At 48.8% G+C, this 25,830-nt stretch overlaps 1 protein-coding gene across 1 annotated transcript; it reads left to right on the top strand.

Annotated features, from left to right (window-relative positions):
* Window positions 1–1,398: 1,398 nt before the first annotated feature.
* On the top strand, window positions 1,399–1,815 carry LOC137815798 (uncharacterized). Its single transcript, XM_068618910.1, has one exon. The coding sequence runs from the start codon at window positions 1,399–1,401 to the stop codon at window positions 1,813–1,815; it is 417 nt and encodes a 138-aa protein (XP_068475011.1).
* Window positions 1,816–25,830: the final 24,015 nt, after the last annotated feature.

The raw sequence follows: 25,830 nt of genomic DNA, 5'->3' as shown, positions 1-25,830 counted from the left end.
TTCGGACTTCATTCAAGGTTTTCGGTGTAGGCTAATTTTGAATGGCCATCACCTTTGTTTTGTCCACATGGACCCCTTTGCTACTCACAACAAACCCTAGGAATTCTATATGATCAAGAGCAAACATACATTTAGCAAGATTAGCATACAAATGTTCCTTCCTAAGGGTTTCTAAAACTTGCCTAACATGTAACCTATGATCATTCAAAGATAAGCTATAAATGAGAATATCATCAAAGTAAACAACAACAAACTTACCAATGAAAGGTCTAAGAACATGATGCATGAGGCGCATGAAGGTACTTGGTGCATTAGTTAAACCAAAGGGCATAACTAACCACTCATATAAACCAAAGTTGGTCTTAAAAGCCGTCTTCCATTCATCACCCAGTTTGATACGGATTTGATTGTAGCCGCTTTTAAGATCAATCTTTGAAAAGATTTTTGAACCATGCTATTCATCCAACAAATCATCTAGTCTAGGTATGGGATGCCTATACTTAATTGTAATGTTATTGATGGCCCTACAATCCGAACACATTCGCCATGTGCCATCCTTTTTAGGCACTAAGGTGATAGGCATAGCACAAGGACTCATGTTATCTTGAACCCACCCTTTCTCAATCAAAGCCTCAACTTGTTGGCGAATTTCCTTGGTTTCACTTGGATTGGTTCTATATGCTGGATGGTTTGGTAAAGAAGAGCCCGGTATCAAATCAATTTTGGTGCTCAATCCCTCTCAAAGGTGGAAGTCCTTTTGGAGGATCTTGAAACACATCTTGAAACTCTTCTACCAAATTTTCCAAACAATGAGGACTATCAACAAGTGGTTCTATTTTAAGAGTTCTAGGGATGGCTAAGAAAAGAGGATGATGAGCCACTATACAGCGTTGCAAGCAGTGTCAAATGCACGCTGATTGGCACAAGGCGCCGCTAGAGGAACTGAGATACATATACAGCCCATGGCCTTTCCATACTTAGGGAATTGATATCTTAGGCCCGTTCCCATTGGAAATAAGGCAGATGAAGTACTTGATCGTTGCCATCGAATACTTCACCAAGTGGATAGAGGCAGAACTAGTGGCACAGATCACTGCGCACAAGGTACAACACTTTGTTTGGAAGAACATTGTGTGTCGTTTTGGGGTGCCGAGGCATCTCATTTCAGACAATGGCACCCAGTTTGTGAGCCAACAGTTGGGGAAGCTATGTACAGAAGTAGGAATTAAGCAAGTGTTTGCATCAGTCGAACACCCCCAGACGAATGGGCAGGTCGAGTCAACAAACAGAGTTTTGTTGAGGGGTTTGAAACGCAGATTAGAGAAGGCTAAAGGGGCGTGGGCGGAAGAAGTACCAAGGATCGTATGGGCTTACCACACCACGCCTCAATCTTCCACCATGGAGACGCCTTTCAGCCTAGTGTATGGGTCGGACGCCATGATCCCAGTAGAGATCCATGAGAGCTCGCCTCGTTTCCTAGGTTTCGTGGCAGAAGAGTCCAACGAAGAAAGGAAGGTGAACCTGGATCTGATAGACAAAGCTAGAGAGGAGGTGAGAATTAAGGCTGAGGCTGTGAAGAGAAGAGTAGAGCGTCAGTACAGCTCTAAGGTGAAGCTGCGACAATTTCAGGTTGGTGATCTGGTCATGAGGAAGGCTCACCCATACGAGTTGGAAAACAAGTTGTCTCCCAAGTGGACTAGACCGTTCAGAGTAATTAAAGCCAAAGGGAATGGTTCATATAAGCTAGAGACTCTAGAAGGAGGCCCTATCCCATGTAGTTGGAATGCGGCGAATTTAAAGTTTTATTTCAGTTGAAATTTTGTAAAGGGGACACTCTTTTTCCCTCTCGGGGGTTTTATAACAAGGTCACCCAAATAAAGAAAATAAAAGTTTAAGATATTCTTGCCTTAGTTTTCCCCTTTCATGTAAGGTCAAAGATCAAAGATCAAAGATCAAAGGAACAAAGACAAAGATGAGGCATCGCCAAGATGAGGCGTCGCCAAGATAAGGCGTCGCCAAGATAAGGTGTCGCCAAGATGAGGCGTCGCCAAGATAAGGCGTCGCCAAGATAACGCGTCGCCAGAAGCAGCCATCTCCAGATAAAAAGGCGGAGGTCAGACGCAAAGCAAGATAACAGGTATGTGGAGTGTAAGTTAAAACCCGGATGCCTAGTCCTTGAGCAGGGGTTAAGGGATTCCTTCAGGACGCCCCCTCCTCAAGTATGAATAGCTAGCCCCAGTACCAGATGTCAGTGTAAGTTAAAATCCGGGTATCTAGTCCCTGAGCAGGGGTTAAGGGATTCCTTCGGGATGCCCCCTCCTCAGGTATGAATAACTAGCCTCGGTGTTTGGTGATTTAGACATCCTGAGGACGATACGGCGCCACTGTAGTAGGCCTCTCTTCAGGCGTGGGCACCAAACGTAAAAAGATAAGGGCTAAAGCTGCCCTGGTGTTTTAGACACTCCATGGATGATGCGGTGCTGTTATATAGGCCTCTCCATAGGCGTGGGCACCAGAGCACGACTGTTGTCCAACGTGTATAGGTACGCTGAGGACACCCAGAGCAGGTCTCTCCTCGAGCGTGGACACCCAGTACAGGTAAAGGTAAGTCCTCCTCGCCCTTGAGCGATGTCGAGGCCAGAAAAGAGATGAGAGCGCGACCTTTGGTAGTAAGTGCCTAGGGGCTCGAAACAGGTAAGGTAGAGAGCAAACTGAAAACTTTCACGAGCCCAGAAGGCCAGAGAAAATCAGAGAGCAAGAAGAAGAAACGTGAAAGCACAAGTGCCAGAGGCCAGAAAGTACGAAAAACTAAATCCTCCTTTGCCTTTTTGGGAAATGGCGGGGCAAGCGACGCCTTCATAAGGAAGACTCCTCGCAGATACGAAGGCCAAGCCAGTTTCTGAGTGAAGAGACCAAGAGAATGGTAGGCGATACGACTTAGAAAGAAAGAACAAGAGAAGAAGTCACGTGCTACCTAAAGAGTTAAAGGTGAAACGATGAAGAAATGTATCGAGGGAAACACATTCGATATAGTAAAGAAGACAGAAACAGATAAAAAGTGCAAAAGAAGTTAAAGCAAACAAGGATGTAAAGATAAATGTCGAATAAGTATTTAAACGAGGGCAATTAGTTACAAATAAATTCAAATTTATAAGCACAAGTTACAGGGAAAGGGTTCAAGATATGCATGAGTTGACTCCCCAAGGTCGAGGGGGACAACCTTCCCATCGACAATATGGCTGAAAGGGCTGCAGTTGGAGGTGTCAATCCCCAGGTTTTCGCAGGCGGCTTGAGCTAGGGCCTCCTTGAAACCCACTGCAAAGGTATCGGCCATATCGTCGATAAGTTTCCCTTTGGCCTGCTCCAGTTTTTTGATGGTGGAGTCCTGAATTTCCCTCTTCGCAATAAGCTCTTTCTTGGCTCTCTCCAGCTCCTCGATCGCGGAGTCCCCGGAGGCTAGCTGCTTCTCAAGAACCTCCTTCTCCACCTGGAGCCTGTTCAATTCAATCTGGAACTGGCCATGCTCAGTTTGGAGAAGGTTGAGCTTTTCCATCTGTTCAGCTAGCTCCCCCTCGGTCTTCTCCAGCGATTGCTCCCGGGCAGCGCATTGATTAGCAAGTCGTTTCTGTTGTGCCTCGGAAGCTCGCATCGCCGCTTCAAGAGCTACGATTTTGGATTGGAGAGACGCCACCTGTGCAAGGAGCTCAGTGCTAGCCTGCCCTACGTCATGTAGCCGTTTGCAGGCTTCCGCATTGACCTCTCGGGCACTTCTCAAAGAGGCTTTATAAACCTCCTCTTGGCACGCCCAACTGCGGCACAGGCTCTCCTTTTCTTCCTTCAGGGTAGCCACTTCCTGTCGGAGAGTTTGGAGGGTGCGTGCCTCGTCAGCCTTGGACTTTGCTTTGGCGCGCCACTCTAGGGCGACAACCAAGAAGGCCCCCAGATAGTAAGGAATGCCTTCTGACCGTGGCACTCCGGAAGACTCCCCTGGCGACAGCCTCTCATTGAAACACCTCATCAGCTGCATGATGGGAGGAGGAATCGCTATAAGCTCTGGGGCAGGTGTTGGGGCGGCTGGTGTCGGAGTTGGTGTTGGAGTTGGTGTTGGAGTTGGTGTTGGTGTTGGTATTGGTGTTGGTAAAGGAACAGACTCCACCACCCCCTCTTCTTGAACTGTTAGTGGCGAGGGAGATGGCGAGGGGGACGTGGCACTGGGAGGGTTGTTCATCAAAGATCCCCCATGCGAAGGCGAAGGGGAGGGTGAGTAAACAATACGGTTCGTCCTCCTCCTCTTATAGGCAGGTCCCACATCCGAGTCTTTGTCCTCAGAGGAAATGGTGAGCACCCTCTTGCCTTTTCAAGGGGGGCTGTAGGAGGAGTGCCAGCTACAGCCAGTGGGACTGCAGCAATGGGAGGGGGTGATTTGGGTGTTTGGAGGGTGAGAGGAGAGTTTGGTGTTTGTAGGGAATGGGAAGAGTTGGGTGTTTCGGCAACATGGGGTAGTGGAGATGGAGGCAACAAATTGGACTGGATAGGGGAAGTGCTGGAGGCGCCGCCCTTTGCCTCAAAACGAGCCTTCAAAGACTTGGCCAGTTCAATTCGCGTGGCGGAATCCATCACTGACGCTGCACCAAACAAATCAAGCAACAAAGGTTAGGGCTGATATTAACGCGGAAATTTGGAGTACAGAATATGAACTCTACTATTAAGGAAAATTTGCGGATCAACAACAAGTATAGAAATTAAAACTCTCAAGCATCGTATGCATGAGTCATAGAAAACACGATTAAGAGGCAAGGAAAGGGAGGAAAAAAAAAAGGGGGAAGTTTCCCTACCAAAGTATGAAGACAAGGTGCGCGCATTGAACTCACAAGCTATGAGCTTCAACGAGTTGAAAACGATCTTCAGGCCAACCAAGGCCTCGCACACCCCCCTGTCGGAGGAAGACAGCTCGTCCAAAGATTTTGGTTTGACCAGTTTGGGTTTTTCCGTCCAGTACAGGAGGAACCCACCAAGAGCTGTGGGGTTGCGCTTGTTCTTACACACCCTGAAAAAGAGGCCTTTCCAACCCTTGAAGGAGTTCTGGAAGAGGGTTAGGAGGATTCTTCCGGCAATCCCAGAGAAGCTTACCCAGAGACTCTTCCCCTGCTTCTTCACTTCAAAAAAATGAAGGAAAACATCCACTGAAGGTGGGACACCCAGGTGCCCACGTAGAATTTGAAAAGCCCTGACGAAGGCCCATGGGATGTAGCTGGGCAGGGGCTGTGTTAATCTCGGTGAGTAACTCCCTCTCAAAGGACGTGAAGGGAAGGCGCACACCAACGCGCTTGAAAACCGCTTGGTACATGAAGATGAAGGGTTTCCTGCCATTAAACTGGTTGTCCACACAGACTGGTTCCCCAGGGGTGCCATGGCGAACAGAGATGTGGGAGTCGTGGGTGCTACAAAAGGCGTTAAAGTTGTATAAATGCGGGTCACCTTGGTGCTTCACCACGTCTTCTACGGTAGTTAGGCTAGTGCACTCAGCCAAGAGCTCGTCTGAGGCCCAGGGGTACTGAGCCTTATAGTCGACCTTTGGGGGAGGATTGAGCGTTGTTTTTGTACGCGCCATATTTTGATAAGGAGAGCTGAAGAATGAAGAAGAGGAAGGGTTCAACGAATGAGGTTAAGATAGAAAGGGGAAGAGAAACCCTAGAAAAACCCTACCCACGCAAGAAATCCAGAAAAGAGGGAAGAACGAGAAAGCAGAGGAAAGGGGAAGAACACAGAAATGCAGAAGAAATAAACAAGCCCAGGCAGTTATGAATTCAATACAGTAAAGTCCAAGGGGAATCAGAGTAGAAAAACCGTACCTTTGGTGATTTGGAAATGGAAGGGAACGAGCTTTGTGAACGAAGAGCGGAGGGATCGCGAGAGCTTCAGAGAAAAGAAGAATGAACAGTGGAGAAGAGCGCAAGAGAGAATAGAACAGTAGTTGAAGCGCGGGATTTCGAAGACTTAAACGTTACGACTGGAGCGCAAGAGGCGCTGGATTAGGACCGTGCGATTGAGCCACGTGCCGAGAGATTGAGCGCTAACTTGAAGGGCAAGAGGCACCAAGCGCTGGCCATACGATCGAGCCACGTCTCAAGAGATTAGAGCATGACCCAAAGCGTCACTTTTCCCGCTCAGAGAATGTTACGTCGTCAGACGCTCAGGAAGTGTCACGTCCACTGCTCAAGGGAATGTCACGTCAGCCGCTTAAGGGAATGTCACGTTAGCCACTCAGGAAATGCCACGTCATCAGAGTGCCACGTGGACAATAGGGCGAGGCCTTAGTCTTTTGCTGAAAACAAGTATCAGCTCAAGACTGGGGGGCTTGTGTACCGTCCTGTCCCCGGGCGTTGACAAAGTCAAAGTCAAAGTAAAAGTCCACGTATGGTGGGGCCACTCAAGGGACCCAAGGAAGAAAGTCAACGAATTGACCGCTTGATGCGTCGCCAAGGTAGGCGTCGCCAGGTGTGGGCGTCGCCAGGATAATGCGTCGCCAGGTTAGGCGTCGCTAAGATGAGGCGTCTCCAGGTTGGGGCATCACCGAAGTAAGGCGTGGCAAGGGTAGGCGTCGCCAGGTTGAAGCGTCGCCAGGTTAAGACATGGCCTAGAGCACTAACAAAGAAAAGAGAAAGGTGGCTTCAAGGCCATAGTTCTAGTACCAGTAAGGAGTAACCTGACTCATGAAGTACCCACGCCACCTCAGGGAGACCCCCGGGATAGATACGACCCATGAAAGGGTCATGCCCGGGGGTGAACCAGGTGCATGGTGCCAGAGGAAGGTAGATACACTCCCAGGGTGAATGACTAGAGGTCAGGCAAGGGGGGGGGGATGCATGAGTTGGCACCCAGAGAGCCACCCCACACTTCAGATGCACTTTGAGGAAAGAAAACTCACACAATGGAATAACCCTAAATTGGGTTACGGTGTTGTGAGGCCCTCTGCGTAGAATAGCGATCAAGTCAGAAGAACACGTGGCAATAAGCATGTGTTCATCAATGTTTTAGTGAAAGTTTGCTAAGGTACGCGTTAATTTAGTTTACGTATCAAATGTTTCAAGGCACATTTTTATACGCTTTCAATGCGCTTTAACGCGCTTTAAATGGGCCTTGGGATAAAAAGGGGCCTTGGGATATTTGAAAGTGATCCGAGTTTTAACCTAATTCTCACAATTTAAACATAGCCCAAAAACCCTAGCTTTTCACGGCGCACCCACTGTGCGCACATACAATTAGGGCAACACAACATTAGTTACAAAGTACTAGCTATTCAGTATTTCGACCACCTTCAGAGCATCCAGTCACGGTGTTCAATATGGAGGTCCGCACCCTTTGATGTTTCTCGCCAGCTGACTTGATCGTCGGAGTGCAAACGGCCGCGAGGGCGCCCCTTTGTTCACTTCTTTTCAGGTACTCACGAACAGAGCAGAACGAAGGTGCCCTAGCTCGTGAGGACAAGCAACGCATAAAGACAACCCTGGTCAACCGGCGGGAACAATATTTGATAGATGAGTCTCTATAGTAGTGATAGACATTGGTTTTCAAGAAATTAGCATGAAAAGACTTGAAACAAGTTTTTTTGTGGTAGTTGCATGAATTTATTTTATATATTTGATAGATGTGTCTTTAGATAGTTTATAATAGTGATAAACATTGATGTACAAGAAATTAGTAGAAAAGACTCGAAACAAGTTTTTTTTGTGGTAGTTGCATGAATTTATTGTGTATATTTGATAGATGAGTGTCTATAGTAGTAATAGACATTGGTTTTCAAGAAATTAGCATGAAAAGACTTGAAACTAGTTTTTGTGTGCTAGTTGCATGAAGTTATTGTATATATTTGATAGATGAGTCTTTAGATAAATTATAATAGTTGTACCGTCCCGTCCCCAGGCGTTGATCAAAGTCAAAGTCAAGGTCAAAGTCAACATATGGTGGGACCCCTCAAGGGACCCAAGGGGAGGAAGTCAACAGGTTGACCGCTTAAGGCGTCGCCAAGACGAGGCGTCGCCAAGATGAGGCTTCGCCAAGATGAGGTGTCGCCAAGATAAGGTGTCGCCAGGTGTAGGCGTCGCCAAGGTTAAGGCATCGACGGTGCCGCCCCCCAATACGCATGGGAGGGAAAGACCGTGGAGGGGGCGACACCGTGAGATGCCTCAGTGCCTCAGAACAATAATGAAGATAAGAGAAAGGTGGCTTCAAGGACATAGTTCTAGTACCAGTAGGGGGTAGCCTGACTCGTGAAGTACCCATGCCACCGCTGGGAGACCCTGGGACAGATACGACCCATGAGAGGGCCATGCCCAAGGGAGAACCACGTGCATGGTGCGAGAGAAAGTCACCCCTTGCGCAGATGCACTCCAAGAAAGTAGTGGTGATGACGAATCTCCCCATCCAGAAAGTACTTCAGAAGCCGGATGTAGCTGGGAGGATGGTTCGTTGGGCAGTGGAGTTGTCAGATTTTGACATCCAGTATGAACCCAGGGGATCCATCAAAGGGAAAGTCTATGCAGATTTCGTGGCAGAACTCTCACCAGGAGGAGACCCTCAGGAGATGGAGTTAGGGTCACAGTGGATGCTCTCAGTGGATGTTCTCAGTGGATGGGTCCTCCAACCAGTATGGGAGTGGCACTGGAAAGATCTTGGAAGGGCCTAACGGAGTGTTGATCGAGCAAGCCTTACGCTTCGCCTTCAAGGCAAGCAATAACCATGTGGAGTACGAGGCGCTGATTGTGGGGATGCTGTTGGCCAAAGAAATGGGCGCTCAAAGCCTCCTGGCGAAGAGTGATTCCCAGTTGGTCACAGGACAAGTAACAGGAGAGTACCAGGCAAAGGATCCGCATATGGCTGCGTACTTGAGGTACGTCGAAATATTGAAGGGAGCCTTCGCTACGTTTGAGCTGGTGCATGTCCCTAGAGAACAAAATGCCAGAGCTGACCTGCTTGCCAAGCTGGCTAGCTCAGGCAATGGGGGAAGGCAGAGGACAGTCATCCAAGAGACGCTCAAAATGCCGCGAAAGTTCGTGGCAGACAACAGGGTTGATGTCCTTCACATTAGCACGACAAGAGGAAAGCGAAGGAGCCATCGCTCTTTGATTCAAGACACGACGAAGGCACCCTGCATCAGCACCTACGCAGCCTCGCCCGAAGGAGGAAAGGGTGTGCGTGTATGCGCCTTGGAGGAAGGTGACACGTAGATGACGCCTTATAGGCGATACATTGCAGATGGAATTCTCCCAGCAGAGCCTAGAGAATGGAAGAAGATAAAGAAGAACTCTGCAAGGTACACCCTCGTTGATGGAGTGCTATTTAGGCTTGGGTTCACGCACCCAATCCTGACATGTGTGAGTGGCGATGAGTGTACGAGGATTATGTCAGAGCTTGACGAAGGGATTTCCGGAAGTCACGTGGGGGAAGATCATTAGCTTCCAAGGTGATTCACGCAGGGTTTTATTGGCCATCAATGAGGGAGAATTGTGTAAGATACGCCCAGCGATGCAAGCAATGCCAGATACATGCAGACTGGCATAAGGCACCTCTAGAGGAGATGAGATCGATTTACATCCCATGGGGAGGCCATGTGAGCCAACAGTTGGGGAGGCTGTGTGCAGAAGTGGGGAATAAAGCAAGTGTTCGCATCAGTCGAACACCCCCAGACGAATGGACAGGTAGAGTCAGCAAATAGAGTTTTGCTGAGGGGATTGAAGTGAAGGCTAAAGGGGCGTGGGCAGAAGAAGTACCAAGGATCGTGTGGGCGTACCACACCACGCCTCAATCTTCCACCATGGAGACGCCATTCAGCCTAGTATACGGGTTAGATGATATGATCCCAGTAGAGATCCACGAGAGTTCTCCACGTTTCCTAAGCTTTATGGTGGAAGAATCCAATGAGGAAAGAAGGGTAAATCTAGACCTATTGGACGAGGCCAGAGAGGAAGCAAGGATAAAAGCTGAAGCCGTGAAGAGAAGAGTAGAGCAACAATACAACTCTAAGGTGAAGCTGCGACAGTTCCGAGTTGGAGAACAAGTTGTCTCCCAAGTGGACCGGACCCTTTAGAGTAACCAAAGCCAAGGGAAACGGTTCGTACAATCTAGAGACTCTAGAGGGGAGCACCATCCCACGCAGCTGGAATGCGGCAAATTTAAAGTTTTAATGTAACCGGAACACTCTTTATTCCCTCTAAGGGGTTTTTCAATGAGGTCACCCGAATAAAGGAAAAGAGGTTCAAGAAAACTGTCTCAGCTTTTCCCTCTCACGCGATGTAAGATCAAAGATTAAAGAAGCTCAAGTCAAAAAATCAAGGCATCGCCAGGCGTGGGCGTCGCCAAGAGGAGGCGTCGCCAGGATGAGGCTTCGCCACGGTGAGGCGTCGCCAAGAAGAGGTGTCGCCAAAAAGGAGGCGTCGCCGAGAGGAGGCGTCACCAATTTAAGACGTCGCCCGGTTTAGGCGCCGCTAGGAAAGGAAGCAAACATCAAAATTCAGAGCAAGTAGCTGGAGCGCAAGCTCATACCCATAGATCAAGACGACAGGTACGTTGAGATATAAGTTGAAATCCGGGCGCCTAGTCCTTGAGCAGGGGTTAAGGGATTCCTTCGGGACGCCCCCTCCTCAGGTATGAATAACTAGCCTCGGTGTCAGATGTTAAGATGTAAGTTGAAATCCGGGTGCCTAGTCCCTGAGCAGGGGTTAAGGGATTCCTTTGGGACGCCCCCACCTCAGGTATGAATAGTTAGCCCCGGTGTCTGATGTTTAGACACCTCGCAAGGAAGTGGCGGGGGGCGTTTCCTTCGAGCGTGGGCATCAAGGGCGAAGTTTCTTTGGTGTTTTAGACACCCCATGGTTGATACGGTGCTGTTGTATAGGCCTCTTCATGGGCGTAGGCACCAAAGTGCGATTTTTTGCCCTAGGAGTTTGGACACGCTGAGGACACCCAGAGCAGGACTCTCTTTGAGCGTGGACACCCAGTGCAGGTGAGATAAGCCCTCTGCGCCTTTGAGCGATGTTGAGGCCATAGAACAGATAAGTCCTCCTATGAAATAAGAATGAAAAGACTTGAAACAAGTTTTTTTGTGGTAGTTGCATGAATTTATTGAATATATTTGATAGATGAGTCTTTAGATAAATTATAATAGTGATAGACATTAATTTACTAGAAATTAGCATGCAAAGACTCGAAACTAGTTTTTTTTGTGGTAGTTCCATGAATTTATTGTATCTATTTTGTAGATGAGTCTCGATAGTAGTGATAGACATTGGTTTTCAAGAAATTACCATGAAAAGACTCGAAACCCTGTTCTATGGGGTAGTTGCATGAATTTATTGTATATATTTGATAGATGAGTTTTTAGATAGTTTATAATAGTGATAGACAATGATTTACAATAAATTAGCATAAAAAGACTCGAAAGTATTTTTTTAGTAGTAGTTGCACGAATTTATTGTATATATTTGATAGACGAGTCTCTATAGTAGTGATATACATTGGTTTTCAAGAAATTAGCATGAAATGAGTTAAGACTAGTTTTTTTTTTGTTGTAGTTGCATGAATTTATTGTATATATTTGATAGAGGAGTCTTTATATAGTTTATAATAGTGATAGACATTGATTTACAAGAAATTATCATAAAAAGACCCGAAACTAGTTTTTTTGTGGTAGTTGCATGAATTTATTGTATATATTTGATAGATGAGTCTTTAGATAGTTTATAATAGTGATAGACATTGATTTAAAAGAAATTAGTATGAAAAGATTCGAAACTAGTTTTTTTGTGGTAGTTACATGAATTTATTATATATATTTGATAGATGAGTCTCTATAGTAGTGATAGACATTGGTTTTCAAGAAATTAGCATGAAAAGACTTGAAACTAGATTTTTTGTGGTAGTTGCATGAATTTATTGTATATATTTGATAGATGTGTCTTTAGATAGTTTCTCATAGTGATAGAGATTGATGTACAAGAAATTAGTAGAAAAGACTCGAAACTAGTTTTTTTGTGGTAATTGCATGAATTTATTATATATATTTGATAGATGAGTCTCTGTAGTAGTGATAGACAATGGTTTTCAAGAAATTAGCATGAAAAGACTTGAAACTAGTTTTTTTGTGGTAGTTGCATGAATTTATTGTATATATTTTATAGATGAGTCTTTAGATAAATTATAATAGTGATTGTTCTGGCCGGTTGACCTGGGTCGTCTTTATGTGTGGCTTGTTCTAACGAGCTAGGGCACCTTCGTTCTGCCTCGTCTCTGTGTACCTGAAAGAGAAGAACAAAGGGGCGCCCTCGCTGTCGTTTGCACTCCGACGATCACGTCAGCTAGCAAGAAACACCAAAGTAACTAGAAACTGTATAATACTCTCAATGACTGAAACTGTATGGCTAAAACTGTGTTGCCCTAATTGTCTTGTGCTCTCAGCGGATGCGCCGTCAAGAACAATTAGGGTTTTTCCTCTGTATGTCTATCTGAGAACTAGGTTAAAACTCATGCAACTGTGAAAGTGTACCTCTCTAGGGCTTATTCGTGCCCTATATATAGGTGAAAAACTAGGGTTTACCTCTGCGTTGCTTGCTATTATCTAGGGTTCCTTGGAGAAGGTCCTTGCGCCGCTATCTTTAGGATCTTAGCGTATCTGGCCCATGGACTTCCCTTATCTGGAGTGCAATGTATAACCTTATGGCCGCTTGGGCTCTAACTTGAGCACTGTATTTATCGCGCCATCATACTGTTCGAGTGCCCTAATTAAACACGTGTCATGCATGCAGCCTTCCCTGGATACCTTTAGCGAGCACGTGGGCATTGCCACGTGCCCTTTTGACTTGATCATTTATTCTGTGCATAGGGACCCACAGTGCCGCCACCCAACTTAGGGTTATCCCATCGTGTGGGCCCCCTTTCTGTGAAATGCTTACGTCATGCGGGTTGACCCTTCGGGCGATGTCTTACTCAGGCGATGTCTTTTCTCGGGCGATGGGCGATGATCCATCTCGGTGGTGACACATCTCGGCGATAACCGATTATTTATACTGAAGAACGCCGCTTTTAAATACGGCGACTACGTTGACTTCTTGACTACCTACCTTTCTTTTGTCCACGTCATCATACCTGATGACCTGGTCGGTACACAAGCCCCCTAGTCTTGAGTTGATAACTTGCTTTCAACGAAAAGACTAAAGCTTGCACCCCTACTGCCCTTGCGGCGTTTTGTTGACATGTCATCTTCCGATCGATTGACGTGACATTTCTGTATCGCCGGCGCAACGTACCCTCAAGGACTCTGACGATGTGATATTCTCTGAGTGACACTTTAATCCGTACTTTTACCTCGCGACACGTGGCCCACTCATGAGGCGCTTGCTTTACCGCTTCAATCATGAGGCTCGAATCTTGAAAACCCCGCATCTCAACTTATTGTCTTACTTCTTTCGTATCTTTCTTACACTATTCATCTTCTTCCCAAGAACTCCATGCTCCACGTTCTTTCTTTGCGACCTTTCCTTTTGTTGCGTTACTGAACCCTTGACCTCCAGTTTCCTCACTGCCAGCACACACTAAGATGTCCACCAACCCATCTTCCTCCCGAGTGAGTCACAAGGACCTTTATCCCTGGGCTTCGAGTGAACTCCTCGACGAGTACTCTTGCTTACTTTCTACTAGGGCCCTGAGGGAACACGTGGGGGAAGCGTGCTCCTACGACCATCGTGCCTTCGCAAAGAGGCACGATGATGACATCGTCGTGCTCCCTTGTTCCATGGGGGAGCCGGTGTGCGGGGATGAACGATCCAATAACGGGGTCCCCTTTTTCTATTTTTACCAAGTAGTTTTTAAGTGCGTCGGCGTACGCCTCCCCTTTTCCAGGTTCGAGAGGGAGCTGTTAATGGAGATGAACACCGCTCCAGCCCAACTGTACCCTAACAGTTGGGCCTTCGTGAAGGCCTTTGACATCTTGTTTGGCTTCCTTGGATGTGCGCCTTCTGTGGACATTTTTCTTCACTTCTTTGAGGTGAAGAGGCAGAGAAACAATATTTGGGTAGCTGTTAGCAATGTCCCTGGTAGGATTCTTTTGACTCCTTTTCAGCAAGCCTTCACAGGGTGGAAAGGCAGGTTCTTTAAGGTATGCTGTTCCAGCTTGGTGCCTTCTGCCCTGGACGGCTTTCCTTTGTACGGGACAAAGGACGCCAGAGCCTTGAAATCTAAACCCCTTAAGAAACTGTCTTCAAGGGATCAGGAAGCTTGCAAGATCCTGGCGGGTGTTGGAGGATTTGATGCGGCTGCTTTAATAAGCTTGGAGTATAATGCCGAGCTTCTGGAAAGATATATATGTGCGTGAGGCTTTTCTCATGACCTTCCCACTTCTTGTTGGTTCTCTTGTATGATTTCGCTTAGAAATACTTTGTTTCACGTATGTCTCTTACTATACTTTACTCCTTTCTTTCACGTAGGTTCAAAGATAAACGATCATCAGAGGACGCTTCTGACTCGGGCTTTGCGGTTCGGAGACGGGGCATTTCCGTCGTACTGCTCGAAGCCTGGGGCCACTGATGAGTGATGTGTTCTTGCTTTTGTGCAGATATTAGGATGTGTATAAGACTACAATTCCATTTTGCAAATATTACAAACTTCGTCTGTAACCCTAACATTGGTTCTACGCCTTTCTTTATGTCGAATGTTGTTTAAATTATCTTGCATGCTTGCGTTCTTTGTCATGCCGCGCGCGTCACTCCGATATTGCCTTTATGCTCGGCGTGAATTTAGATAGCATTTGTTCGTTTCCTATTCCTTAAACATCCTATTTCTGATTGCCTTGTTTATGGCTCTGCTCGGCCTTCGCTTTTGTGAGGGATGCCTTTCCGTTTGAGCTTTCCTATTCGAACCTTCAGCATTATCGCGCCCGAGCTCATTGGGATGGTTGGCGACGTACTGCTTGTAGCGATGTCAGACCGCCTAGTCTTTCGTTTAACGACGACCCCGTCGGCGGTCGTGTACATTTTGCAGACCGCCTCTTCGCACTACCTGATCACGTCATCGCCCTTGGTGACTCGGGGAGGATAAGTTTAAACTTCGGCATCTACGTGGCTTCGCGCGCTAATGCGCACGCCGGTTACTGATTTGACATTTCACCAACCCCCTCCCATCAAATGACACGTGGATTCATCGATGGTTGTTATTTCGTGTCGTTTGCGCTTCTCGTAACCTTCGGAACTCTAAACTTCTCGCGCCACTCCACTGTTACATTATCTTCCTGCTTCACTTTCAAACTTTTCGATACGCTCTGGTGAACGCTTCGTCTCCTTAATCATCATTTCCTCGCACGCTCCTTCGATCATAAAAAAGGTAAACCTTTTATCACTTTGTTGATGCTCACCGCATTTTGATCGACTTGCATCATCCCTTAACTGCTTAACGCATACGTTGTGGGCTGTTTGTTCTCTGTTATGCTTTTTCCTGCGTTTTTAGGTTTTTCTTTCCCTTCCTACGACCCCCGTTGTTCATGCTGATTTCCCTTCCTATTTTTTGAATCGAATCATTCTTTTTAGCAACCCTCCGCTTTCCTTTTCTTATTTTCCTTTCGTCTTTCCTGCAGTTCTCGATGGCTCGTACAAGTGCCACCCCTGCCCCCTCTCAAAACCCTCCTTCAAAATCTCGCAAACAACCTTCGTCAGGAAACCCCTCCACGTCTCGTAACCCACCTAGAGATCCTGGCATCCTTTCAAACCGGGCTCAGAGGCCTGCGCCCTCTCGACCCAACCAATCGCAATCAACTCCCCCACAAACTAGCGCCACCGCCCGTCCCATTCCCAATTACAAACTGTTGTACTCATGGGCTCCTCCAACTCTGCTGAACGAGACTTCCTTGATTAACTCCGAGGCCGATATTCTTCGCTTGAGAGATAAGACCCACCTCACATTCCATAAGGAGCATGACGACAAGGTTGTTATTCGTCCTTGTCCTCCCGGGGAACCTGTTTGTACTGATAACGATGGCAACGATGGCCACCCTTTCTGCTTTGTTTATGCAACCATGTTTAAGAAGGTTAAGCTCAGGTTCCCCTTTACTCGCTTTGAGAGGGAGCTCCTGACCGAGCTTGATATTGCCCCTGCTCAGTTGCATCCCAACGGCTGGGCGTTTGTCAGGGCATACCAAATTGTTTGTGAACATCTAGGCCATCCAGCCTCTGTAGACGTGTTCTTATTTCTGTTTGAGGCCAAAAACCCGGGGGACCGCCTTTGGGTAAGCTTCAATGGGATTGCTGGGAGATCCATCCTTTCCATCTTCCAACAATCTTATAAAGATTGGAAAGGTAAGTTCGTTCGTGTTTGCTGTAATGATCAGAGTCCCACACTTCTCGATGGGTTCCCCTTGTACTGTGTTGACAAGGGAAAAAAGGATTCCCAGGATTATTTTCGGAAAGCTAGGAGTCCAGAGAAGATGGGGGAGCTCGATAGAGACTTGTGCAAATTCTGGAAGGAAGTTGCCTCCACCAATACCACCTTACCCACCTCTTCAATCATCAAGTTCGAATTCTGTGAGGATCAACTAGACTTTTACATAGGTTTGTCCCTCCACTCCACCTGGATTTTTCTTCCTGTGCCAAGTCTGTTTTACTTCTTTATCAAATTTGTTCGCATTACACTGTCCTGCACTTACCCTTGCACTGCTAATTACCTGTATCTGTAATTGGATTGATTTGTGAACATTGATCACTTCGTGCAGACACAATGCTAGGAGGAGATCATATGGCCAGACTGCGTTCTATAGTCAAACGCCACAAACTCGCTGCGGGCTCTCAAACCGTCCCGAATTCTGTAGCGGAGGCCGCTGTTGCCCGAGGCGAGCTTCCTCCCGTGGGCTCATCTTCCCTTATCGCCCTTCCTGTCCCTGCAAGAAAGAAGCTGCCGCCAAAGAGGGCCAAGAGGAAGAATCCCATAATGGTGTCGGATGAGGAGGATGACGAGAGCACTGAAGATGGACTTATCTGTAAAAGGAACAGGGCAACCGTCACCGAGCTACCCGCAAACGAGAGTACGGGCCCAGATTATGCAGAGAATCCCCCCAGCGTCTCTACACCCTTTGAGAGCGCTGGGGATGCTCTACCATCAAACACCTCAGCTGCTGGAGGCGTTCTGGAGCAGACTGCGGACATTCAGTGGTTTCCCCAGCCTGTAGTGGAGCCAGACGTGTCGCGGCCATGTCCTGATGTTCCCCTGGTTGTCCATACTTATGAAGGTGGCGGTGAGAACCAACCCCCAAATCCTCTTCCAATCCCTGCTCTTCCAGCCCCTGTCGAGGAGGTCTTGAAAGCCCACGCCGCTTACCTTAGCGCTATGACTACCGAGTGCGTAGAGAAACGCCTTTACCAGATGATGGGCGAGGCTTTAAGGGACTCCTTGAGCCAGTATGAATCCGAAGCCAGTGTTGCGAAGGACCAAGTCCAACAACTTAAGCGTGATCTTACGATGCGGGGATTGGAGTTTTCGCGGTTAGAGAATGCTCTGAAGGAAGAGTTGCGGAGCGAACGTAAAAACAACGCTGAACTAGACCAAAAGCTCAACGCCAAACTCTTAGAGGTTACCGAACTCGAGGGCAGACTCGTGCATCAGCAGGAGAAGATAACGGACCTTGAGGAGACTCTCAAGGCCAAAGGGGCCTACGCGGATGAGCTCGAAGCCAAGTCAATTGAGAGGGAAGATCTGCTGGGTAAAATCAAAGCTGACATGGATAAAAAGGCCAAGGAACTGAGCGAGAAAGATAAGGAGCTGAACGAATCTGCAGCAAAGCTTGCCCAGGCGCTTGAGGAAAACGAAAAGCTGAAGAAACAAAGTGAAGAACTCGACCTCAGCGCCGCAAACGTTCTGACTTCCGGGTTCGGCGCGGCCTTGGAGCAGTTCGCTTGTGCTTACCCCGACTTGGACCTTTCCCAGTTCTCAATTTGCCATGAAGTGGTAGACGGCAAAATTGTACCCTCAGATTAACGTTTTCATTTGACGTTTTGTTTAGAAACATTCTGAAAGACTTACATATTCGACCTCTGTCTATGTGCAATGAATCTGTTTGTAATGACTTCTTTTATTCGGACCGTGTTAACATATGCACATGGTTTATCTTTTACCTGTCGTGCGATCACTTGATAATTTGGTGGGCTCTCACTTAACCCAATTAACTTAGCGCGAACTGATGCTTAATTTTCTGGCAATGAACTTATTTTAAACAAACGGTTAGTCTATAGCAATAACATTTGAAACGAAATTACATACTGAGCAGTAGGCGAGAGTCATTTTTAGTATCTGAAATCTCGCTTGCCTGATCTGCCAAGTGACATGTGTATTTCCAGGTCATCGCCTAAACTCATCTTGCCTGCTGGATGCACTGAGGACTTTTAATCTCATCTTGCCTGAACTCACTCGAAGGTGAGGAGGACTTTCTCTGGTACCGGGGCTAGCTATTCATACTTGAGGAGGGGGTGTCCCGAAGGAATCCCTTAACCCCTACTCAAGGACTAGGCGCCCGGATTTGAACTGTTATCTGGTACCGGGGCTAGCTATTCATACTTGAGGAGGGGGCGTCCCGAAGGAATCCCTTAACCCCTGCGCAAGGACTAGGCGCCCGGATTTGAACTCATCTGGTACCGGGGCTAGCTATTCATACTTGAGGAGGGGGCGTCCCGAAGGAATCCCTTAACCCCTGCTCAAGGATTAGGCGCCCGGATTTGAACTCATCTGGTACCGGGGCTAGCTATTCATACTTGAGGAGGGGGCGTCTCGAAGGAATCCCTTAACCCCTGCTCAAGGACTAGGCGTCCAGATTTGAACTCATCTGGTACCGGGGCTAGCTATTCATACTTGTGGAGGGGGCGTCCCGAAGGAATCCCTTAACCCCTGCTCAAGGACTAGGCGCCCGGATTTGAACTCATCTATACATATTTGTCATCTTGCTCTGAACTCTCGCCTATGCTCGTTCTTGGCGAGTAGGACTTCTTAATCTGTTCTCGCCTATACTCGCTCTAGGCGAGTAGGACTTAAAACTTAACTTTTACCTCCGATTGCCAGGTGGCGATAGGAACTTAAAAACTTTACACTTGTGCCTCCGATCGCTAGGTGGCGATGAGGACTTAAAAACTTAATTTGTGCCTCCAATCGCCGAGTGGCGATGAGGACTTAAAACTTGACTTGTGCCTCCAATTGCCAAACGGCGATGAGGACTTAAAACTTAACCTTTTACCTCCGATCGCCAACTGGCGATGAGGGCTTAAAAACTTAATTTGTGCCTCCAATCGCCGAGTGGCGATGAGGAGTTAAAGAACTTTATGCATGCGATTTGAATCTGCCCTAAATTATACAAGGACGACTAAGTCTTTTGTTTTAAAATTTAAAATGATAACCATGCAAACTCAATAACTGGGAAAACTTGATAAACTCGAACTTTTCTTTATTGGGTGGCCTCATTAAAAAACCCTTTTTAGGGGTGTACCGCCCTGGTGGTCGGGTATGATGACGTGGCACCTTGCTACAGTGTAGGCGTGTTGACAAGGCGCCAGGTCGGCAGTTAAGAAGGAAGTCGGGAGGCACGTGTAGTCGCCGATTGTTAAGTTGGCGTGTTCCGATCTCCAGCTTACCAGAATAGGCGATCGCCAGGTTGAGGATGAAGTCGCCAGATGCAGACTCAGGCGAACAAGCAGTCGGAGATCGCCAGAACAAGCACATCGCCGAAGATGAAGGAGAAGCAGATTATGAAGGCGGCCGGCGAGACCACAGGGAAGGTGTATGAAGGCCCTAACTCGCCAGTTTCAGTAGAGATCGCACTCCTAAGTTAGCTATGCACTGGGCAGTACCATGCATAGGTAACTTAGCCAAAATGAGAGTAGAAGCAGCGCCAAGTCAGGGAGCCTCCAGATGATGGCACGTGTACAGTTGGATACGAGCCACGTGTCCAAGTCTGTAACTGCCAGGAGAGAGAAAATCACCAGGTATATAAGAGCTCTTAACGAACTTTCTGAGGTACGCACGTTCAGTTCATACACTTTACGCTTGCGAGTGACAGAGCTGTTTGTGAGAGAGAGTTTGCACGGTTCTAGTTCTTAGTATTTGGTGATACCGCCACTGACTTGAGCGTCGGAGTGCGATCGGCCGCAGCGGCGCCGTGTCGTTTCTTTGCAGGTTCTTGAAGTAGATCCGGAGGAGGAACGAAGGTGATAAGCGGTGCGCACGTCGATCCTTTGACGAGGCATTCTCCAGCGCTCCGGTCAATAGGCAGGATCATCAGGCGCCCACCGTGGGAGCGTGTAAAACGTGCTCCCATCCACAGCGTGAGTTCGTGGAAGTTTTCGAGGTTTTCTGCGCGGTTGTGTGCTGGTGCAACCGTCGTGTGCAGTTTCTTTGAGTTTCGTTCGGTGAGTTCGTGTTTTGTACCGTTTGTTTGGCTTTCAATCGGTGGAGTGAGGTCTTTTGTTGCTTGCGCGCAATCTGTCTGGGGGAAGTTCGAGTTCTTTTGTGGTTTTCTGCGAAGGTTTGCGGTGTTCTTGGTTTCTTGCGCAGTTTCTTGAGTTTTCTCCGATTGATCGCTGTTTCGATCGTGGTTGAAGTGTTGTTTGCTGTATTCTTGTGGTTCGCTGAAGTTGATGAGAAAGATGAGAAGCAATCGTTCCAGTCCTGTGGCTCCCGTCGCTGCTGAAGGCGACGCCGCCATGACCATGGCGTAGATGGCGGAAATGATGCGCTCGTTGCAGGCGACTGTGGAAGCCTCGCGCGTAGAGCAGGCAAGGATACATGAGGACCTGGTCGCCTCTCGCGCCAGGAACGAGGAGCTCAGCAAGGTAGCTGAGGAGCTGCGTCGAGCTCTTCAGGAGCAGCAGGGACGTTCTTCTGCTGAAGAGGTGGCACCGTCGACGCCACCTCGTGTGTTCCCAATGCCTTTTATTCAGGCGATTACCGACACGCCAATTCCCACGAGCGTGGTTCCGGTTAAAGCTGTTTTTACCGGCGTGGAGGATCCAGAAGCTCATCTGACCACGTTCCACACACAGATGATGCTGTCGGGGGGGTCGGACGCCGTCTACTGTAAGATGTTCGTGAGCACGCTCCAGGGAACGGCGATGGAGTGGTTTGTGAGCCTGCCTAATGGCCACATAACCAATTTTCAACAGTTCTCGAAAATCTTTGTCGAGCAGTACATTGTGAATAAGGCACCGCCCAGGGTGTCCTATGATCTGTTTGATATAAGGCAGTACCATGGGGAGTCCCTCAGAGACTACCTCAATCGCTTCGGAGCGCAGATGGTCAGATCGCCGGCCAAGGATGAAGAAATGCTGGTCTATGCCTTCAAGAAGGGCTTGCAGCCAGGGCCATTCTGCGAGGCCCTGATCAGGGCTCATCCAGCGACGTTTGCTGAAGTCAGGCGACTTGCGGTGGCCTACATCGCCGACGAGAGTGAAGTCGCCGAGAAGAGAGGCAGCGTGGCTCCCGCCAGGCCACGCGCCCAGACCAGGATCCAGCCACAGAGGGTGCTGGAAACGGCGGCGGCGGCCAGAAAAGACCAAAGGACTCGCTATCCTTACGATAGGGGAAATAAGGGAAGAAGCCAAGCGCGCCAACCACCAGCACGCCAACAACCAGCACGCCGAGAGTACAATCGCCCGCCTAAGCACAAATTCGTCATGGGACTAGCGGACCTGATCGCTATCCCTAACATATCTGCTAGGTTGAAGGCGCCCGAGAAGGTGGGCGACAAGGTGCTGGGGTCAAAGCCGGACGTTTGGTGCGAATTCCACCAGTGCTTTGGCCACAACCTGGACTCGTGTTTGTCTTTAGGATACCAGCTCGACGATCTGGTTAAGAGCGGGTTCCTAAACGACTATCTGCTGGACAGAAGGACCGGAGGAGCGTCGAGTTCCCAGCCGGCAGGTGGAGAAGCCCAGCAACACGAGATGCCTATCCATGGGGAGATCCACACCATTGCAGGGGGTTTCTCAGGTGGTGGATGCACCGCATCGCAGAGGAAAAAGTATACGCGATCGGTAATGTCAGTGGACATGTTTGAAGATCACTCGCCGGAAGTGGACATTACGTTCACCAAGCAGGATCTTCGGGACGTTGTGCCTCATGACAACGATCCCATTGTTATTTCGTTGATCACGGCGGGAAGGAAGGTCCACAGAGTTCTGGTGGACCAAGGAAGCTCGGCAGACGTGATGTTCTGGCCGACTTTCACACAGCTGGAATTGCCCCTTGACCAGCTGAGGCCCTATGGAGGGTGCTTGTATGGGTTCGCTGGCGACCAGGTGGAGGTCAGGGGGTACATTGAGCTGAGAACCACGTTTACCGATGAGGCTGGGTCGAGGACGGAGAAAATCAAGTACCTCATCGTAAACGCCCCCTCAGCGTATAACATCCTGTTGGGAAGGCCCACTCTTAACAGGATAGGTGCCATCCCGTCGACACGGCACATGAAGGTGAAGTTGCCATCGATGGAAGGGGTGGTGATCACGATAAAGTCTGATCAGAAAGAAGCGAAAAAGTGCTATGAGAATAGCCTGAAAAATAAAAGATCAGTGAGCTATGTAACAACCACCCCGCCTCCCGGTGTGAAGCCCAGACCGCTGGTAACGGAGGAGGCCGTCGGAAGGGATGTAGAGATGGTAGATGCTGAGCTGGGGGAGAGGAATGCTGGCCTGGAGGAGGAAGAGGCGCGGAATCGCCTAGAGGAAGCGAGAGAACTGGGAATCGCCAAGGCGGTGATCGCCAGAGAATCCAGGCCCAAACCTGTCGAGTAGTGGCTCGAAAAGGAGATCGGAGGGAAAATCTTCAAGCTGGGAAGATCTCTGGAAGTCGATCTCCAAGACCAGATCGCCAAGGTGATTGAGCGGCATCTGGACGCGTTTGCATGGTCCGCCTCGGACATGCCCGGGATCAATCCCGACTTCTTGTGCCATCACCTGGCGATGGACAACATGGTGAGACCGGTGCGACAAAGGAGAAGGAAATTTAACGAGGAGAGGAGGCAGGCAATCAGGGACGAAACCCAGAAACTCCTCGCTGCAGGCCACATCAGGGAAGTCCAGTACCCTGAATGGTTGGCGAATGTCGTACTGGTGAAGAAGAGCAACGGGAAATGGCGCATGTGCGTCGATTTCACTGATCTGAATAAAGCTTGCCCAAATGATTCATATCCTTTACCAAGCATTGATGCCCTGGTTGATAGTGCTGCAGGGTGCAAGCTGCTGAGCTTCCTGGATGCCTTCTCGGGCTATAATCAGATCAAGATGCATCCCATGGATGAAGAGAAAACAGCCTTCATGACGGAGAGGTCGTGCTACTGCTATAAGGTGATGCCCTTTGGGCTGAAGAACGCAGGGGCCACGTACCAGAGGCTGATGGATCGAGTACTTGCACCAATGCTGGGAAGGAACGTGCAAGCTTACGTCGATGACATGGTCGTGACCTCGCAGGAGAAGAGCAAGCACGTTGCAGACTTGGAAGAATTGTTCACGACGATCGCCAAGTTCAAGTTGAAGCTTAACCCGGAGAAATGCATTTTCGGCGTGGAGGCTGGAAAATTTTTGGGTTTTCTCTTGACTGAAAGAGGAATAGAAGCTAACCCGGACAAGTGTGCCGCCATCTTGGCGATGAGAAGCCCGGCTACGGTGAAAGAGGTCCAGCAGCTAACAGGTCGGATGGCAGCCCTATCTCTCTTCGTGTCAGCTAGCGGAGAAAAGGGGCATCCCTATTTTCAATGTCTGCGGCGCAATAACAAGTTCGCTTGGACGAAAGAGTGCGAGGAAGCTTTCGTCAAGCTGAAGGAGTATCTGGCGAGCCCGCCGGTTCTGTGCAAACCGCTGGCAGGAATTCCTCTCAGGTTGTACTTCGCTGTGACTGAGAGGGCGGTGAGTGCGGTGCTCGCCCAGGATCAAGATCAGGCTCAGAAGCCTATTTATTTCGTGAGCAAGGTGTTGCAGGGCCCAGAAACGAGATATCAGGCCCTGGAGAAGGCTACGCTGGCTGTGGTGTTTTCGGCGAGGAGGTTGCGCCACTACTTCCACAGTTTCACAATACTGGTGATGACTGACCTACCCATCCAGAAGGTCTTGAAGAAACCTGACGTTGCGGGAAGAATGGTGAAGTGGGCAGTAGAGTTGTCAGAATTTGACATTAAATATGAGCCCCGAGGCCCGATCAAGGGGCAAATCTTTGCAGATTTTGTAGTCGAGCTCTCATCAGAGGCGACGCGGGTTGAAGGAGATGATTTCCGTTGGGTACTCTCGGTGGATGGATCGTCAAACCAGCAGGGCAGCGGTGCTGGAGTCATACTGGAAGGACCCAACGGCGTGCTGATCGAACAGTCGTTGAGATTTGCCTTCAAAGCCAGCAACAATCAAGCAGAGTACGAGGCGCTGATCGCCGGGATTCTGCTGGCCAAGGAGATGGGAGCTAGAGTGCTGATGGCTAAGAGTGACTCGCTGCTAGTCACAGGGCAAGTAACAGGCGAGTTCCAGGCTAAAGATCCACAAATGGCGGCTTACTTGGCGTATGTGCAGGAATTGAAGAATTCCTTTGCCTCTTTTGAAGTGGTACATGTGCCCCGAGAGCAGAATGCCCGAGCTGACTTGCTTGCTAAGCTCGCCAGTTCAGGCAAGGGGGGTAGGCAGAGGACGGTGATTCAAGAAACTCTGAAGACGCCGAGGGCATTTGTAGCAGATCACCTAGTCCTTCAGATAAGCAAGTCGACGGAGAGAGCAGCGAGAAGCCATAAGTCTTTGACGCAGGAAACTCTGAGATCGCCGAGAATCAGAGCATGCCGAGGAGAGAAGGTGGATGTGATGCAGGTCTGCGCCACCCATGAGCCAGACACTTGGATAACGCAATACAAGCGGTGCTTGACGGATGGTCTCCTCCCGCTGGATCCAACAGAAGCCAGGAAGGTAAAGAAAAATTCTAGCAAATACACGTTGATTGATGGCGATCTGTACAGGTTTGGGTTCACCCACCCACTCCTGGAATGCATACACGGCGAGAAGTGCACGAGAGTTATGGCAGAGCTCCACGAAGGAATATGTGGAAGTCACGTCGGGGGTCGAGCTCTGGTCGCAAGGACTCTCCGTGCAGGCTACTATTGGCCATCCATGAGAGAAGATTGCAAGAAGTATGCCCAGTGCTGCAAACAATGCCAGCAGCACGCCAATTGGCACAAGACACCTCCCGAGGAGTTGAAGTCGATCTATAGCCCTTGGCCGTTTCATACTTGGGGAATCGACATCCTGGGACCTTTTCCACTGGCGATCAGGCAGATGAAGTACTTGGTGGTGGCGATTGAGTATTTCACCAAGTGGATTGAAGCAGAGCCAGTGGCCCAGATCACCGCACACAAGATCGAAGGGTTTGTGTGGAAGAACATTGTGTGCCGGTTTGGAGTGCCTAAGCGCCTGGTGTCAGATAATGGGACGCAGTTTGCAAGCCACCTGTTGAAGAAGCTTTGTGAAGGGGTTGGAATTCAACAAGTGTTTGCATCCGTCGAGCACCCTCAGACGAATGGCCAGGTGGAATCAGCTAATCGGGTGTTGTTGAGAGGTTTGAAGAGAAGGCTTGAGAAAGCCAAGGGAAGTTGGGCTAAGGAAGTGCCCCGGATAGTCTGGGCGTACCACACCACCGAGCAGTCAGGAACCCATGAGACCCCGTTTAGCTTGGTCTATGGGTGCGACGCCATGATTCCGGTGGAGATCCAGGAGAGCTCGCCGAGATTCCAGAACTTTGTAGAGGAAGACTCGAATGCAGAGAGAAGGCTGAACCTGGATCTGCTGGATGAAG

The sequence above is a fragment of the Phaseolus vulgaris genome, chromosome 1 (genome assembly GCF_000499845.2).
Source record: "Phaseolus vulgaris cultivar G19833 chromosome 1, P. vulgaris v2.0, whole genome shotgun sequence".
In the NCBI taxonomy this organism is placed as follows: Eukaryota; Viridiplantae; Streptophyta; class Magnoliopsida; order Fabales; family Fabaceae; genus Phaseolus; species Phaseolus vulgaris.
Note: the sequence above shows the minus strand (reverse complement) of the source record. Positions and strands in the feature narration are given on the sequence as shown.

Excerpts from the sequence above, each read along its gene's own strand:
- LOC137815798 (XM_068618910.1), top strand. The coding sequence starts at position 1,399 with ATGGAGACGCCTTTCAGCCTAGTGTATGGGTCGGACGCCATGATCCCA.